The 19,221-nt window shown below is 38.2% G+C and overlaps 1 protein-coding gene and 1 pseudogene across 1 annotated transcript; one reads left to right on the top strand and one right to left on the bottom strand.

Annotated features, from left to right (window-relative positions):
• The first annotated feature begins 1,094 nt into the window (after positions 1-1,094).
• Positions 1,095-8,683, top strand: LOC114490330 (olfactory receptor 11H6-like). Its single transcript, XM_028504311.2, has 4 exons — positions 1,095-1,306; positions 1,475-1,549; positions 1,710-1,770; positions 7,645-8,683. The coding sequence occupies exon 4, from the start codon at positions 7,656-7,658 to the stop codon at positions 8,595-8,597; it is 942 nt and encodes a 313-aa protein (XP_028360112.1). The 5' UTR covers positions 1,095-1,306; positions 1,475-1,549; positions 1,710-1,770; positions 7,645-7,655; the 3' UTR covers positions 8,598-8,683.
• A 2,783-nt stretch (positions 8,684-11,466) lies between these two features.
• On the bottom strand, positions 11,467-15,269 carry LOC114490369 (annotated as a pseudogene).
• Positions 15,270-19,221: the final 3,952 nt, after the last annotated feature.

Genomic DNA, 19,221 nt, shown 5'->3' with positions numbered 1-19,221 from the left:
ATAAATAAAAGTTTAGAAGAATTTTAATCACAAAAAATGTTTATATGAGCAGGAGACTAAAGTGTAAATCTGTCTGAGCTCATATGTTGAAGAAAAATTGTTGGAACAAAAAAGACCACAGGAAACATGCCAACTTTTTACCTGAGTTTCTATCTGCCTGATAAAATTATCACTAATTTTTAGCTTCCTTAACTCTTTTGAATCTTCCAAATTTTATTTAAACACATATCATGTTGATAGTGAGTATCTTTAAAAAGTTACAACAGTGATGCTTGGCATACAGGGTGTTGCAAGAACTGAATAAAATGATTTGTATGTAAGAATTTCCCACGCAGCAGGCATGAGGTGAGTTATCTATAAGGATTGTTTTTCTTCCCTGCCAAGTGAAGATTCAGGATAAATAGTTTGCTATTTAAGAACTCGGGCTCTGCTCTCAGAGACAACTTACTTCAGATATTGGCATTCCTTTTTATAAGATGTGACACCTTGAACAAACTAATTTATCTAAGCTTCAGTAACTTTACCTATAAAAGTCATAGTAATAGCTAATATATTGAATTGTAATGGGAGTTAAATGAGCTTATTCATAAAGGTTATTTATCTTAGTAGCTGGCATGTAATAAGCTTTTGGTAAGTATTAACTGCTAATATTTGTATGGCCAAGTAAAAGGGCAGCTGTGGGCATGTAATAAACTCAAAAATGAGAAAACAAAATAGCTGTCTCTTTAATCAGACAAAGAGGCTCAGAATTGCATGCCAAATGGACAGTGTAAACAGGTGGAGTAGGATCCTTGGTCCAGTCTGAGGAAAGGATTGTCAGATGTCACAAATAAAGTCATCCAAGGGTGGGTCCCTGGGGTAATGGCCATCCAGCTGAGGGAATCTCAGTCGAGAGTCCCTTTAGGGAAGCTGGCTGCAGTCCAGCAAAAGTTTCACTGGGGACCAGTGGAGAATCCAACTTTTCATTCTTATCACTGCTGGGGGTTGGGGGGAGGCAGGACACATCTTATATAACTTCAAAAAAGAACTTTTTCCCCAAGTGCACTGGAAGTAAAGCACCAGGGACGGAGCTCTGAGATCCAGAGAACTGAAGAGCGGGGAAGGCTTATCTGCAGACACTGCTTCCTCTTCCAAATCAGTGCCTGAATCAACTCCTTCAACAAAGGGCAGCTGCCCATACCTCATGAATGTGGAATGCAGAAAGATATATATTATATTTTGAGTGCGGAAATGTAAGCATGGGAAAGGAGGTTCTTTTCTAACTGAAAAAGAAACCATTTACTTCCAAATTTTGTCAACTGAAAAGGTAAAAAAAAATTATTATTATATTGTCTTCATTTTATCTTTTCTACTATTGCCATGGCTTTTTTAACCTTTATTCTGAACTACAGAGTTCTCTTTAAAATAAAATATTCTGGAGAAAAGTAAAACCCCAATTGGAAACTAATACCACTGTCCTTTTTGTTTCTTCTAGGGAAGAAAATTAAACTGAGAATGAGATATAACTCCATCCAATGGGAAAAAAGTAGCAACACAAGTCCTCTTGAAGGTGATGGCTATTATTTCTCAAAACATTGCACTCTAATTTTCAAACTTATCTCTTAATCCCTGTCCTCAGTTTATGAAATGGTATTGGTCACCCAAAAGTACAATGCAGCCTTCAGGATGCCCTGCTGGAAATTTTTTCTTTTTCCTCAACCCTGGCACAGAAGCTAACTTTATTAACTTGAAATTCAAGTAGCAAGTGAAGGGGAGGTGATGTTCTGCATGGTAAGTCAAGCATGACACGAATAGTGGGCTTCTTAGAACCTTGGAACATTCCAGAAATAGTAAAGTTCACAGAAAATGCTTAGAAGGGTAGAATCTGATCCAGAAGAGTAAGTATCTGCAAAACCAATATTTTATAATGATTACTTTTCCAGATCATGAAAATAATATGTTACTCATAGAAATTTTGGGAAATATAGACTTGAATGAAGAAAAATTATATAACCTATCATTTGACCTTGAAAAACTTACCACTATTAATTTTCTTTCTTTCTAGGAAATTTCTATTTCCATGTATTATTTGCTTTTTCTATAGAAATGTATCTAATGAACTACATGAACCATGGCTACACAAAGAACTCTATTAAGTACAAAGAACTTTATAAAGCTTCACTACCCAAAGAATCAGCACTACCTATTATTTATTTGAAAGTTAAAATCCCAAGCCCCATTCATTCCTTTTGAGTCAGAACTTCTATTTAAACATGATTCTAGAAATTCTTATGTACTGCTTTGATTAACTTCCTTGTTATTTTTTTTCTACACATCTAGTCATTATTTAATGGGAATAATGTTTTAAAGCTCCAGGTACTTCCAAACTGTCTGCCAGAAAAAAATATTTTTTTGCAAATATATCCCACCCCCCAAGCAGTTCTTCTGAATGTCATTCCATTGCACCTCCACTGACACTGGTATTGTGACTACTCATGAATGCTAATTTGAAAAGCAAAAGAAAAACTATACTTTTCACATTTAAATTAACCACCTTCATCTAGAAATGTGGAGGTTATAGACTTAACTCCCACAATTTACATTGAAATTTCATATTCACTTCTTAAAATGCCCCTTAATTTTAATGAGAAGAATTTCTCTTTTTTAATTACAATGATATATTTTATTTTTTATTAAATAATTTTGAATTTTATTGTTATTCAAGTACAGTTTTCTGCCTTTTCCCCCCACCCCTTCCCACCACCCCAGTCATCCCCACCTCCCTACCCTTTATATACCACCCTTCCTTGTTTTTGTCCATGTGTCCTTTATAGTTGTTCCTGTAAACCCTTCACCCTTTTCCCCCATTGTCCCCTCCCACCTCCCCTCTGGTTACTGTCAGTTTGCTCTTAATTTCAATGTCTTTGGTTATATTTTGCTTGTTTGTTTTGTTGAGTAGGTTCCACTTATAGGTGAGATCATATGGTATTTGTCTTTCACCACCTGGCTTATTTCACTTAGCATAATTTTCTCCAGTTCCATCCAAGCTGTCACAAAGGGTAGGAGCTCCTTCCTTCTTTCTGCTGTGTAGAATTCCATTATGTAAATGTACCATAGTTTTTTCATCCATTTGTTTACTGATGGGCACTTAAGTTCCTTCCAGCACTTAGCTATTGTAAACTGTGCTGTGATGAACTTTGGGGTACATAGGTTTTTTTGGATTGGTGTTTCAGGGTTCTTAGGATATAATCCTAGCAGTGGAATTACTGGGTTGTTACGATATTTCACCATGCAGCAATATAAGTATACATTCTAAAGCATCCTTTGCACTGAAAAGTGTACAAGAATACAATAGGTACTCCATAAACTTACACTGAGTTTTTGAAATGGTTTAGGCCAGTGATCAGCTATAAAGCCAAATGAAGTTTAGAAGAAAGGTTTGAAAAGACTGTACTTAACACATAAAGTATTCAATAAATGGTAGCAAAGTGATAGTTAATAGAAGATGAACTAACCCTGGCCACTGTGGCTCAGTTGGTTGTGCATCATCGCAATAACTGAAAGGTCACCAATTCAATTCCTAGTTCAGGGCACATTTCTGGGTTGCAGGTTCCTTCCCCTGTCAGGTTCTTAGAGAAGGCAACCAATCAATGTTTCTCTCTCACATCAATGTTTCTGTCCCTCTCTTTCTCCTTCCCTTCCCACATTCTAAAATAAAAAAAAAAAAGAAAGAAACTGAAGTTCATAATGGACAATGATCCAAAAGTTAGTACTTTTATTTTAAAATATTTTACTGAAAATGTTATAAAATATTGTTCTTTAATTGTACAAGTGCTGAAACTATATAAGATGGGTAGCATTAAAACCAGTTCTTAAATTTTCTAGGGTAAGAAACTCCAACTCACAGTGTCATCTTAGGAGTAACTTTAAGGAAAAAAATAAGTGCAGAGAGAGAAAGAAAGAGACAGACAGACAGACAAATGAAACAAAGTGATTATAAAGAACAAATGAGTTTCTCTAAGGAATTTAATAGGCTTTTCACTGGGTTCATACCTACTCAGGAAGGTCTTTCCAACACCAGCTAAGAGCATTGTGGTAAGAGAGTCTCTTAACTTGCACAGTTTATGAGCTGAAAGGAAAAGACTGGGCCACCTCCTGTCATCTGGAGAGAGAAAGAGATATGGCCCATCCATTTAAAATAGACTATGGACAGCTCCAAAGGGACATCTTTCCAAAAGGAGATGCACTTGAAATGTGGGTAATTTGAATTGAGATGTGCTGTAAGTATAAAATACATACCAGGTATTGTAGACCCTGTATTTAAAAATATAAAATAACACATTCGTAACTTCTAAAATTCATTTCATGATGAAATGACATTATTTTTGATAAATGGAGTTAAACAATATATATGATTAAGTTCACAAGAGGAAAGAAAAGGGGAGTTGACATGAAAATAAAGTAAAACAGCACTCTATTTTAAATTAAGCTTAAATTTTTAGACATAGGCAAATTATACCCCAGGGTGCTGAGGGAATTCACATACATGATTTCAAAAGTACTAATGGTCCCTTTAAAGAATTCTGGAGAATGAGAGAACATTTTTTTAAAAACTGAAATTGAACAAGAATGCCAATTTAAAGTCCAAAAAGTTGTTTCTAAAAGTGTTTCATTAACCATCTATTTAATAGTTTTTGCTAGAATTTTTTCTGAAGATACCAGATCATTTTCATATCCTTTGTATCATTATTATATTTTTAGCTTGGCCAGCTTTCTACAATTGTTGATTATAATAGATGTTACCCTAGAAAAAGTTTTAAGTGATCTGAAATAGCATTTTCTCAAGTTGTACATAATATTTTAATCAAAGACATAGATAAAACACAAGAATTTTATCAAATTACAGGCAATAAAAATAGAAAAGAAAGCTAATATTTAAAAGTCTTAAGACCTTTATAAACTGAGACTGTTGGTGAAATTCAGTCATTACCTTCCCTCACTTTAAAAATTCAGTGACAGATGGGGCCAGGAGAAGAGGCAGTGCCCCTTCCCCTAGCCACAAACTTGGAGCCTAGAAATGAAGTGTTCTTCATCTTGACATTATATTGCAGCCCTACTCATGTTAAGGGAAGAGTTAACACTTCCCTAATGACAAAGTTAAAAGAAAACTCACGGTTCAAGGGCTGAGGTGCCCTCTTGGAGTGGAACACCCTAGATCTCTGTGCACCATTGTAAGTTATAATGAGCACCTGTGACAGATCCAGGTTTGCAAGTTTCCCCTAGTAAATGCTGCTCCAGTAAATTCAGTGTGTGTGCTACCTAGTCCTGTGCCCTTGTGCACATAACACAGGAAGTGAACACTGCTGAAAACATTCACAAACATTGCATTTGAGTTTATGCATGTCTTTATTCAATTTATTTTTCTCCTGAGAACCGGTTTTGTTAAGAAAATGTGAACAGAGATTGTGAGCTGAGCTTCTAAAACGGGAAAGTAGGGGAAAAATAGTTGAAACGGATGATAGACTCACATTCCAAACTTCTGGGTTAAACTTTGGCCTAGGTCAAAGCCTAAAATTAAGAAACACTTCTCTCTATTCCCCTGTATTCAAAATAGTCAGGCTTTCTCCAGGGCTGACTAAACCACAAAATCAAAGATTACTAGAAAGAAAAAATGGTTGCATCAAAAACCTGGTTGTCTTAAGGCTGCCTGTGTTGAAACAGTATTTCTTGGTGCTCCTCTGTTATGAACATTTGAGTACAGTCTGATCCTCATTTCCCAAGAAACCCCACAGGTGAGCCAGGTGTGTTGGAATGGGGTGGGGAGTAAACAGTATGGGAAGGGATCACTCAGGAGCTTGGCAGATTCCACTAGGTGGCCTTAACACAAACTACAGAGTAGCCATCAGGGAAAAGATCCTACCATTTATTTTTTATTAAATTTATTGGGACAACATTGGATAATAAGATTACATGGGTTTCAGGTGTACATTTCTATGATACAAGATCTGTGTGTTGCATTGTGTGCCCACCACCCAAAATCAAATCATCTCCCCTGACCATATATTTGACTCCCTTTATCCTCTTCCCCCACCTCCCACACTGCTTCCCTCTGGTAACTACCATGCAGCTGTCTGTGTCTGAGTTTTTGTTTGTTTTTTTTTGTTTGTTTATTTGTTGCTTTCAATTTTATATTCCACATATCAGTGAAATCACATGGTCCTTAACTTTTTCTGTCTGACTTATTTCACTTACCATGATACTTTCAACATCCATCCATATGGTCATCAAATGGCAGTATTTCATCTTTTCTCATGAAAATACTGCTGAGTAGTATTCCATTGAGTAAATGCACCAAATCATCTGTCAAGGGACACTTTGGTTGTTTCCATCTCTTGGCCACCATGAATAATGATCATTTAAAATTGTAATGGTACCCCTACAAGAAGACCATCTATAAAGGAGAAAAAGAACACTTTGGTGTGTTTGCTGAACAAAAAAAAATGGCCTTAAAAGGAAGATTATTAGGAAGTTGTATCTGGTATGGTCTGAGAGGACTGAGGTGCACTCTTCTATTCATACACACACATGTATATACATACATACATATACTTAGCCTGTCTCATGGCTAAAATTCTACAAGCAAAAACATTCTTTGGTATTTTGAAATCAGTCTAATTAATAAAGATTAACAAGGGATAGTAAATAATCTAGCATCATAATAATAACAACATAATAATCCCTGAACAGTTTGTAATAATTTACATTTTTGTAGCATTGTATAATTTGTAAACTGCTCTTGCATATATCATTTTCTGCAATTATCATGTCATCCATGTTATGAAGGTAATATTATTCATATTTTAGAGAGAATGTAATGAGTTAAGTCCTTCTCTGAGGAAATACTCCTGAGGAAGTGGCAGAGCCAAAATCTGTAATACAAATGCCCGTGCTCAGCTACACCAGTGGATCCCAAACTGAAGCTGGGGCACGCAACTCTATACCTTTCAAAGGTTATTCCATATGATTCTGACAATATCAAAGTCTGGAGCCCATGTATTACACCATCCTACAGAGAGAGGACAGACACTACTAATGGCTTATAAATCATCCCTTAATGGAGGCAAATTGTAACTTGCTTAAAGTCACTCTGCAGTTATTTTCCTATCTGGCTACAAAGCCTCATGTTCCCTCCTTTATGTCACTTAGTTGATATTACCATTTTATTCAGTGTATGTCAATTCTAATTGTTTTGGAATTGAATTGCCCATGTCAAAGTACATCTCAATTTAGCTTGACCCAGCCACATATTTGTATTGTCTAGACCAATGTTCTGCAAAGTTGGGTGTACCAGGCAACCCAATGAAGGATGCAGAAAGGAAATGTCTGAATTCCTAATTTTATTTTAATTCTAAGAACGCTTTCTTTCAAAATCTTCACCAATATTTACTATATTGGTTGACTGTGGTTTGTATATAGTTTAAAAGTAAATAATCACATATTTTAAAAGTATACTCACAACTATATTGTTGAGGCACTCAATCAAAAATAGAAACCACTAGTCTAGATCCCTTCCACTATGAGCAGGAACATGTGCTCACTCTCCTGGGGAGGAATCAGGAGACACAATCCCCTTTGTATATGTAATTTCTACTGCAATTCTTCCAGGATGGAAGAAAATGACCTCAGAGGCCAGTAATATTTCTCACACTGTGAGTGAATTCATCCTCTTGGGATTCCCTTGCCGCTGGGAAATACAGATCTTTCTCTTCTCCATATTCTTTATGACTTACATCCTGACCCTCCTTGGGAATATGGCCATCGTGTGCGCAGTGCGCTGGGACCACCGGCTCCACACTCCAATGTACATTCTGCTGGCTAACTTCTCCTTCCTGGAGATCTGCTATGTCAACTCTGATGTGCCCAACATGCTGGTCAACTTCCTCTCCCAGACCAAAACCATCTCCTTTGCTCGGTGCCTCCTCCAGTTGTATTTCTTCTTCTCACTGGGCACAACTGAATGTTTATTTCTCTCCATCATGGCCTATGACCGGTTCCTGGCCATCTGCCGCCCCCTGCACTACCCCACTGTCATGACTACTAAGTTCTGCAGCAGCCTGGTCACCTTTTGCTGGCTGTACGGTTTCCTCTGGTTTCTGATCCCGGTGATACTTGTTACCCAGCTACCATTTTGTGGCCCAAATGTGATTGATGACTTTCTGTGTGATCTGGGTCCTCTGTTGGACCTGGCTTCAGCCTGTGTCCCAATTCCAGGGACTGTTCTCATGTGTGGCACCATGAGCTCCCTCCTCATCTTTGCCACCTTTTTCTACATTATTGGCTCCTATACCCTGGTGCTGAAGGCTGTAATGCAGGTGCCCTCAGTTGCTGGCCGGAAGAAGGCTTTTTCCACCTGCTCCTCACACCTGGCTGTTGTGTTTTTATTCTATGGTTCTGTCATGATGACATATGTGAGTCCAGGGACAGGGCAAGCAGAGAGTATGCAGAAGTTCACAACTTTGTTCTACTCAGTTTTGACCCCTTTTTTCAACCCTATGATCTACAGCCTTCGGAATAAAGAAATGAAGGAAGCCCTGAAGAAAGTTCTAAGAGGTTCCTAAAATTGGTCTGTTATTTAGTGAGTTATTCCCAGATGAGTTCAGACTGTGAGCCTCCTGTCGGTGAACAGTTAAGAAACTGGAAAGCAGATGTGAATTTTTTGAAGGAGTCATTTCAAAATCCTAAATACCAGGACATTAATGAAGTCTTTCCTTAGGTGGAATTAATTGCCTCTTCTGTAGCACACTACTTGTACTTCTATTTAACATGTCCTTTTTTCTTGTATCATAGCTAGTGTTTCACAAATCCATATCCACATCCCTTCCCATTCTTATTAGACTGTAAATTTTTTAAGAGCAGAAACTATGTTTTATTATTTGTTTATTTTCTATTTATTTATTACTTATTTATCTAGTTACCATTTATTATCTACTTATTATTTATTATTCCAGAACCCAACACAGTACCTGGCACAAAAATGTCAATAACATCAATTTAAATTAAAAAATATATTCTTTATATATCCTCACTAGAGTTTATTACTTCTGACCTTCAGGAAAATATTTAAAGAAGCTATGAAAACTATGTAACAATGTGTATTTTATATGTCCTATGGGTGACGTGAAAACAACTTTCCTACAAAAATGTGAGATTGAATTGAACTTGTTGTACCAATCATTTAATAAATAATAAACAAATCAACGGAAAAGTCTCACCAAGTGAAAGTTACTGTCTAAGAAGTTACCTGATTCCTACCCTCCATCAACCCCTTTGTCTAATAATGTAAGTAGCTTATTTCATTTTCTTCTTAGTAACCATGTTTCTACTATTGCATTTTTTAAAACATATTACACAAACTTTATCACTGGAAAATGTGGTTTGGGAATTATTAGCCAGGCAACACTCAGAGCTTTTATTTATTTTTTATTGAAAAATATTTTCTTTATTTTTAATTACATAGTTTATATTAAATATTATTTTGTATTTGTTTTGTTATATTCTCTTGCAGCGAGACATTTCACACGGAGACCAGAGGACAGTTATTTTGTAGAAATTTATTTATAAGGCCAATTAGTTACCTGCGCAGGGGCGGACTCTTCCAAACGTGCCGGAGGCACTCAGCTCCTAAGAGCCACAACCGAGAGTTGCGCCCTACATCTGTTTCACCGGATTTTTATAGAGAAAGTGAGCAAGCAAGCCTGGTACAGAAGCTGAGGTGGCATTTAGCAATTGGCTACATTTGTACAATGCGGCATACAATCATTGGTTACTTCAATATCAGCACCTGTAGGCAAAATTTCCTCTTGGTGGGCAAAGATAAGCATTCATGCAATTAACTCTAATGCAATTTCCTAATTTCCTGAGATAATGCAATTTCCTAATTTCCTGAGATATTCTTGGCTCCTGACCAGGACCCATGCAATTTCCTTCTTCACTGTTTAACTCTAACAGTTTCAGGTGTATAGCATAGTGGTTATACAATCAAATACATCACAAAGTGTAGTAGACTGTTCTGCACGGGGGCCCAGCTCCCACTGGGAGATGCACAGAACCCACGCCCACAGGTAGGTTCTCCCATGGGGAATCAGTCCTGCAATGCACCTAGGCAGCTATGAGTCTTGCTTTTTGCTAAAACTCCCTCACCCCGAATTGAGGACATTTACTGCAAAGCAACTTCCTAAAATCCATGCTAAACCTTCTAAGGATGAGTGTAAACAGTTCAACTACTTTTGCCTTTTCATTTGCAAATATCCCTCTGCTGTGATGTGATTAGCAGCATTGGTTCCTTTGTTTTCTGTAATAGGTAGCCACCTAAAGCAAGCCTGTGCATAGTTAATAAGGACCTTCTTGTAAGGTGTCCAGTAAGACAATAAAAGCTCATTGGAGCAAGGGCAGAGGCTTTTGCTCCCCTTGAGAGAAAAGCTATGTCATCCCTTTTCCTCCATCGGATTCGGTGATCTGTGTGAATGTCTCATTTCATCCATAATGAGTCAGATCCCACGAGCCGGGGTCCGTATCAGCAAAGTGATCATACTAGGGGGCCTTTAGAAGACAGGAGCTCAGGCCTATTGATGCAGAATCTGCATTTTATTTCAGTGGACTATTATGCACATTAAAGTTGGAAAACCACTGACCACAGTAATCACAACCACATGTAGGATTTTCTTATTTTCTCTTCTTCTTTCTTTCTTTTTTTTGGGGGTGGGGGGGATGGTCATCAGGTTTAGGACTTTTAATTTGTCCCAAAGCAGCTGAAACAAATTCATGCTAAAATATTCTGCTTTCCTTTATAGCCCCCCAACAGACACACACACACACACACACACACACACAATTTGTCGAAAAAAGGTGGGTTTGTACATGGGAAGAAACAATATAAATTCAAAACTTACAGATAAGGGTTAGCTCTATCACTCATCTTTAAAATGCTTATATGAATATCCAGTCAAAACCAACAAGGTGTCTTCCTTGAAATGTTATCTGTATGTATTTCCAGGTAGACCACGGGATTATATACTGTCTTGAAATGTTCTTAGAAGGCTCTGTCATTGATCAGGTAACAGGGCAAAAACCCCAGAGTCCTTTCTCTTAAATGGAAGAAAGACAGGAATAGCAGGAACTATTCAGATATGGCTGGTGTGGCTCAGTGTTTGAGTGCTAGCCTGTGAATCAAAGGGTTGCTAGTTTGATTCCCAATGTAGGGGACATGCCTGGGTTGCAGGCCCAATCCCCAGTAGGGGCAAGCACGAGAGGCAAACACACATTGCTTTTTCTTTCCCTTCAAATAAATAAATAAATAAAATCTTTTTTTTAAAGAAACTATTCAAACTCCATCTTCTTTCCTCGTGGCTTGTGGTATCTTCCTCCTCCACCTCCTCAGAAGTCTCCTCAACATCCCAAAACTCCCCAGCCTCTATTACCAAACCTGCCTCAGCTTCCTCTGCCCCATCTTGGCCTCCAGAGACCACCTGTGCCTCCTGTGCCTCCGCCATGACCCCCAAAGCCACCTTCACCCTTAGGCTTGGCCCAAGCTAAAATAACTTTGTTTCCACTGTAGGCCAATTTCACCATCATCCATGGCCTACGTGGAGGCTTTGGCATCTTCTTTGCTGTCAAAGTCTGCAAAACCAATCCCTTTGGAAGACCTAGCCTTCTAGTCAGTGACTATCCTTGCCCCAAAAGGGCCATCAGATAATTCTGTTAATGTCTCTTTTGTAGTGATCCTAAAACAGGCCTTTGACAGTTTTGGATGGTTGCCTTCTTCATTAGGTGATCCCCTGGGTCCTTGCAATTGCAGCCTAATTACTGCGCCCTAAATTTCTCTTGTATTATAGGAATTTAGATTTTCCATTTTTGGTTGTGGGACACTTTGACTAAAGTCACCTTCTCAAATACTTCATGAAGAGCTTCTTCTGTTGCATTGTTAGGAGATGTTGCTTAAAACCAGAGATTTTGATTCACCACTCCAAGTGCTATTTTTCCACCACAATAGTCTTGATTTTGACCTCTCTCTTCAGTGTAGTACAATGAAATGGATTGCCCATCTATTTCTGTTCCCTTCCAAGGTTTCCCTGCTTCAGCTTCTGTCTTATTCCATGTAAGCAATCCTTTTCTCTTTCCATCCTTGCTGACTAATCTAATCTCCATAACATCTTCAAACACTTTTTTTAATTTGTCTGGAGTAACTTTATAAGAAAAATTTTTGACTAAAAGTGTTCTTGCATCTCACTCTTCCTTACTGTCTTTTCCCTTTGTTTTTTCTGATACTCACTGATACTCATTTTAACACAGGAACAGATTTCTTGAAGTTCAGATTTCCAACAAGATTGAAAGCGGGAGCTGGTCCTGTGGCTTCCACTTTCTGTTTCTTGACTTCAGGAGCAGATTTCTGTTTGGCCATTTTTTCTTTCATTTTCCATGTGCTTCTTTGACAGGTTCCTCATCCTCTTCATCCTCCTCCTCATATTTCTCTTTCTCATCATACTCTTGTCCATCATCTTCTTTGTCCTCCTCTTCATCATCATCCTCTTTGTCTTCATCCTCAGCTGTTCTCTTGGCCTTCAGAGGAACAGCTTTTGAGAAGATTTCTTGCCTTTGGTTGATGTAATCTCCATAGGTTCTTCTTCTTCATCATCATCTTCACCTTCCTTATCATCTTCATCCTTATCTTCATCATCCTCATCATACACTGCAGGAGCAACAGCAGCAGCTCTCATCACTGCTGGCTCAGATTGATCCTCATCTTCATCCTCATCCCCCTTATCATCCTCATCACTCTTTTCCTTTTTAGCATTCTCACTATTCTTTGCTCCCTTAGCTTGGAGTTGCTACCAATGCTTTGTATGGTGTGCCTCCCTTCTTGCCAGGTGTGGCTACTGCTCTGGCTGGTGTAATTGCTGCTTTTTTGTCAAGAGCTGGCACAGGGACTTCCAGCCAAGATGGAGGCATAGGTAGACACACTGCCTTCTCACACAACCAAAAGAAGGACAACAACAATTTAGAAATAAAAACAACCAGTACAGACAGAAAATTGAACTGTATGGAAGTCTGACAACCAAGGAGTTAAAGAAGAAATATTCATCCAGACTGGTAGGAGGGGTGGAGTAGGGCAGCCGGGTGGAGAGGACTCTCAGCAAAGTGGTGGCCGGCGGACCCCAGGCATGCAGGCAGTGGTTGGCGGGCCCCGGGTGCCCAGGTGGCAGCAGGCAGACCCAGTGAGGTGGTGGATTGTGAAGGGACTTGGAGCACAAGGCAGCTGGTGGACCAGGCAGTTCCACATTCATGTGCAGATAAACCAGGTAAAACTGAGGAGCAAGACAGACCATGCAACCCAGGGTCCCAGTGCAGGAAAATAAAGCCTTAAAACACCAATTGAAAACAGTTGTTGGGGTTGAGGTGCTGGGAAAGACTCCCAGCCATGCAGGAGAGTTCATCAGAAAGACCCACAGGGTTCTAGAATGTACACAAACCCATGCACCCAGGTATCAGCACCAGAAGTGTGCAGTTTGCTTGGGGGAAGCGGCAGAAGTGACTGAAATCTGGCAGAGAGCGGAGCAAGCGTCATTGTTCCCTCTCAGACCCCTCCCCCACATACTGTGTCACAACCCAGTAACTGGGTTGACCCACCCAGGTGAACACCTACGGCTCCACCCTTCACTATGTAACAAGCACATCAAGACAAAAAAAAATGGCCCAAATGAAAGAACAGATCAAAGCTCCAGAAATAATACAACTGAGCAACAAAGAGATCTCCAACCTATCAGATGCACAGTTCAAAGCATTGGTGATCAGGATGCTCACAGAATTGGTTGAATTTGGTTGCAAATTAGATGAAAAAATGAAGGCTACACTAAGTGAAATGAAGGAAAATACACAGGGAATCAATAGTGATGGGAAGAAAACTGGGACTCCAATCAATGGTGTGAACCAGAAGGAAGGAAGAAAGAAACAACCAAACAGAAAAGAATGAACAAATAAGAATTCAAAAAAATGAGGAGAGGCTTAGGAACTTCCAGGACATCTTTAAACGTTCCAACATCTGAATTATAGGGGTGCCAGAAGGAGAAGAGGAAGAGCAACAAGTAGAAAAGTTATTTGAACAAATAATAAAGGAGAACTTCCCCCAATCTAGCAAAGGAAATAGACTTCCAGGAAGTCCAGGAAGCTCAGAGAGTCCCAAAGAGGTTGGACCCAAGGAGGAACACACCAAGGCACATCATAATTACATTACCCAAGATAAAAATGAAGGAGAGAATCCTAGAAGCAGCAAGAGATAAGGAAACAGTGACCTACAAAGGAGTTCCCATCACACTGTCAGCTGATTTCTCAAAAGAGACCTTACAGGCAAGAAGGGGCTGGAAAGAAGTATTCCTAGTCATGAAAGGCAAGCACCTACATTCAAGATTGCTCTGTCCAGCAAAGCTTTCATGTAGAATGGCAGGGCAGATAAAGTGCTTCTCAGATAAGGTCAAGTTAAAGGAGTTCATCATCACCAAGCCCTTATTATATGAAATGTTAAAGGGACTTATCTAAGAAAAAGGAGATAAAAAACATGTGCAGTAAAATGACAACAAACTCACAATTATTAACAGCCACACCTAAAACAAAAACAAAAACAAAGTAAGCAAACAACTAGAACAGGAGCAGAACCTCAGAAATGGAGATCACATGGAGGGTTAGCAACAGGGGAGTGGGAGGAGGAGAGAGGGGGGAAAGGTACAGAGAATTAGTAGCTTAGATGGTAGGTATAAAATAGACAGGGGGAAGGTAAGAATAGTACGGGAAATGTAGAAGCTAAAGAACTTATGACACATGGACATGAACTAAAGGGGGGAATGTGGGTGGGAGAGGGTATGCAGGGTGGAGGGGAGTGAAGGGGGAAAATGGATCAACTGTAATAGCACAGTCAATAAAATATATTTTTAAAAAAGAGCTGGCATAGCTGCTGCTTTTTTGCCAGGGGTGAAAACTGCTTTCTTGGCTGGTGTGGCAACCACAATCTTTTTTGTTGGGGAAACCATCACCTTGTTTGCTGGAGTTGCGATAACCTTCTTGCCTTTTTTTCCTGAGGAATGATAACCTCTTCTCCACTGCTTTCATATTCTTCTGACTTTTCCTCATCTTCACTATCTTCTTCTACTTCCTTTAGAGGAAGGGCCATTTTCTTGGGGTAACCTTGATGTTTACCAGCCATTGTGAGCTTCACCATAATGGCAGCTTATGTTGGCAGAGTATGTGGCAGGTGAGTGTTGCAAATGAGCCCAGAGGAACTGAATAATGTTGATGGCAGCTGCTGGCCCATGTGTAGGATTTTCTATTGATACCTGCTTCAACTTGAACAGTGGTTCTCAACTAATTGACTTGGAATTGGGGGTGGGGCCTAGGCACAGGTATTTTGAAATGCTCTCAAGGTAATTGTAATACACGGGGGAGGTTGGGAACCATTGCATTCAAATTTAAGAATTTCTAAACTCTACAATAACATAGAATGAGACTACATCAGCATTCCTTTCCTTTTCAAAAACCGTATTGATGCAAATCAACCAAATTGAATATTAGATAGCAATAACATATTATAATGCAAGTGAGTATAATAAATATTGTTTTACAAAAAAATTATATCCAAGAGAAGTAAGTCTCTTTTAAATGTTCTTTACATTATTATTTTTGGGAGATTATGCATAGTAAAAAGAAAATATGAGAACTCTCCTGGCGTTATATTAGCCCTTGGAGCAACCCAGAAGAACAATATTTCCTTCCTGTCTTCAAAGAGACTACAAACCAATGATAGAAATACACATTTCTAAGATTTTTGTTTGTTTTGTAACACTTGATTGAAATATAGTTTGTATGCCATAAAATTCACCATTTTAAAAATGAATAATTTCATGGGGTTTTTTGTTTATTGATGTAGTTGTACAACCATCACCGCTAACTAATTTTAGAATATTTCAATCACTCCAAAAGAAACTCCATGCCCATTAGCACTCATTCCCTATTTGCCTCTCCCTTCAGCTTCTGGCAACAACTTGTCTACTTTTTGTCCCTATGTATTTTGTCTTTCCTGAGAATTTCTTATAAATGAAATCACAAAATGTGTGAGTTTTTGTGGCTGTTTTCACTTAGCATAATGTTCATCCATGAAAAATTCATCCATCCATGTCATAGCATGTGTGAGTACTTTATTCCTTTAATTGCCAAATAATATTCCATTGTATGGATATATCACAATTTATTCATGTTCCATTGATTTATGAACATTTCTATTGACTCTTGGATTTTTTTTCTGTATATAAGCCATACTTTCCTGTTCCTTTGCATGTCTCATTTTTTTTCCACTTAAAACTAGATATTTTAAATAATGTGGCAACTTCAAAAATCAAATCCCACCCCCCATGCTTTTCCAGCTTTTGTTGTTATTTCTGTGTCTTATTATTGCTATTGTTGTTGCTGACACTGCTGTTTTTCTTTAATGACTTTTTCAAACTAATTCTGTGAAGTCTCTACCACCTGTTATGTGTAGTTACTGAAGTTTCTCCTTGGTTAGCTTAGTTGTCAGATCATGATTGCACAGAGATTTCCTTAAATGCCTTTAACTGTTATCCACTCTTTGCTGAGGGGCTCTGTGTTAGGACATGGCTTCAGTATTTCATCTGCCTTTGTCTTCATTTCCTACATGTGCAGGGCCTCAGGTACATCCATAGGTAAATATTAGGGCCTTCTTAAGTCTTCTTTGGAAATGTGCACAGCCCTACACATGTATGTGGCTTTCTAGATCCCCAGGAATATTTCAAAGATCACTATGAACATCTCATTCCTCAGAACTTCCTTTTAAGTTTCTTGTCCATCTTCCCATTTGTCCCAACTGACATCACTACTTCAGGCAGCTGACATGTTAAATAACTGTCGTTGACTATTAGCAACAATATGCTGGGGACAGGGCTTTTACCACTGAACAAGCTGGGATTCAGGCAAAATAACAAGTCCTGACAATAAGGCTTTTCCAGGGAGTTGTAAAACAGACCAAATGGTGAGAATTCTCTGTGGATGGGGCCTTTTGAAGAGCTCCAAACCCAGCCTTCCCTCTCCAGTGGCTACTGGTCTACTGGTTTTCACAGATAGCATGGTTGCAAGGCTGCTAGGTTTTGAGGCTATAGCATCCAAAGTGATCTATAGATTTAATACAATCCCTATCAAATTTCAAATGGCATATTTTACAAAAATAGAAAAAATGTCTTAAAATTTGTGTTAAACCACAAAAGATCCCAAACAGTCAAAACAATCTTGAAGGGAAAAAAGAACAAAACTGGAAACATCATACATACTACAAAGCTAGAGCAATTAAAAGAGTGTGGCAGTAGCAGAGAAACAGACACATAGACCAATGTAATAGAATTGAAAACCCAGATAAAAACCAATACATACATGGTAGACTAATCTTGACAAAGATGCAAAGAAGAAAGGATAGTCCCTTCAATAAATGAGGTTGAAAAAAACTGAATATCCACATGCAAAAAAATAAAAATGGAATGATATCTTACATCAAAATTAACTCATAATGAATTAAGGACTTAAATATAAGACCTGAAACTATAAAATTCCTAGAAGAAAACACAGGGAGAAGGCTCCTTGACATTGGTTTGGCAATGATTTTTTGGATATGACACCAAAAACACAAGCAACAAAAGCAAAAAAAAAAAAAAGTAGCTCTGCATCAAACTAAAAAATTTCTGTAGAATAAAGCAAACAATAAGCAAAATGAAAGGCAACCTATGCAACAGGAGAATATTTGCAAACCATCTATCTAATAAGGGGTTGATATCAAAAATATATAAAGAACCCCTATAATTCAATAGCAAAAATAAATAGCCTTATTAAAAATGGGCAAAGGAACTGAAAATGTATTTTTTTCAAATATTCAAATGGCCAACACATACAGGAAAAAGTGTTCATTATCACTAATCATCATGGAAATGCAAATCAAAACCACAATGAGATATTGCCTCTCAAGTGATAAAATGACTTTTGTTTAAAAAAGAGAGAGGGAGATAACAATTGCTAACAAGATTGTGAGGAAGCATTATTTACAACAGCCAAGACATGGAAACAACCTATGTGCTAATCAATAAATAAATGGATGAAGAAGTTGTGGAATATATATGCAATGAAGTTATTAGTTGTAAAAAAATGAAATCTTGGGCAAACTAATTTTGTTTGTTTGTTTGTTTGTTTGTTTTTGTTATCCAATACACAGACTTTGTTCAGACTTAGCCCATTGTCTTACTTATCTTCTGTAGTAAGAATTTTTCAGGGATAGCATCCAATCCAGGATCACTTGTATTTCAGTTGTCACATCTCTTTATCCTTCCTTCATCTGAATCAGTTTTAGTCTTTCTTTGTCCTCTCAACTTTGACATTTTGAAGAGGTGGGGCCAGTTATTTTGTAGAATGTCCTTCAATTTAGGATCATCTGATACTTCATTAGATTCAGGTTGTACATACATAGCAGAAATATGCCGGAAGTAATGCTGTGTTCTTCTCATTGATCCTGTCAGGTGGCAGGTGATTGAGACTTGTTCCCATATTAGTGGTGTTAATTTCAATCACCAAGTTCTAGACATATCTTCCAAGTTTCTCCAATGCAAAGTTACTATTTTCCCTTTTGTAATTAACAACTAACTTCTGAGGAGATTATTTGAAATTCTATCCTTATAGTACCATCCTTATAGTACACTGGTGGCCCTTGCCTGAGTCAAGCTACTATAATGATTGCCAGATAGTGATTTAAATTCTGTCATTCCTTCCACATTTATTAGATAACAGTTTACTGTAACAGTCTTTCCTTCTTCCTTATTTATTTACTTCTGTTAATATGGACCCCTGGATTCTTATTTTATTCAGCGGGTTGTAATATATTCATTACTTATTTTGATCCCGGGATTGCCCCAGATTTGGCCAGTGGGAACTCCTTTAGGCTGACTTCTAAACCTGTCATTCTTTGAGTAAATTATTACTTACAGCACAAGATGGCCCAGGCTTAACTCTTCCAGCCCCAGGCCTGGACATGGCCATTTTGCTAAGTACCCCTGTTTCTTTCTAGTGAGAAATGATATTTGAACCCAAGATCCGGAAGCTAGACGTGTTCATAGACACTGAGTTGTCATTGCTCATGTTCTTTCAGTGGAC

The sequence above is a fragment of the Phyllostomus discolor genome, chromosome 1, assembly GCF_004126475.2.
Source record: "Phyllostomus discolor isolate MPI-MPIP mPhyDis1 chromosome 1, mPhyDis1.pri.v3, whole genome shotgun sequence".
NCBI classification, from domain to species: Eukaryota; Metazoa; Chordata; class Mammalia; order Chiroptera; family Phyllostomidae; genus Phyllostomus; species Phyllostomus discolor.
The sequence above is the reverse complement of the archived record's forward strand: the minus strand, read 5'-3'. Positions and strand labels throughout refer to the sequence as shown.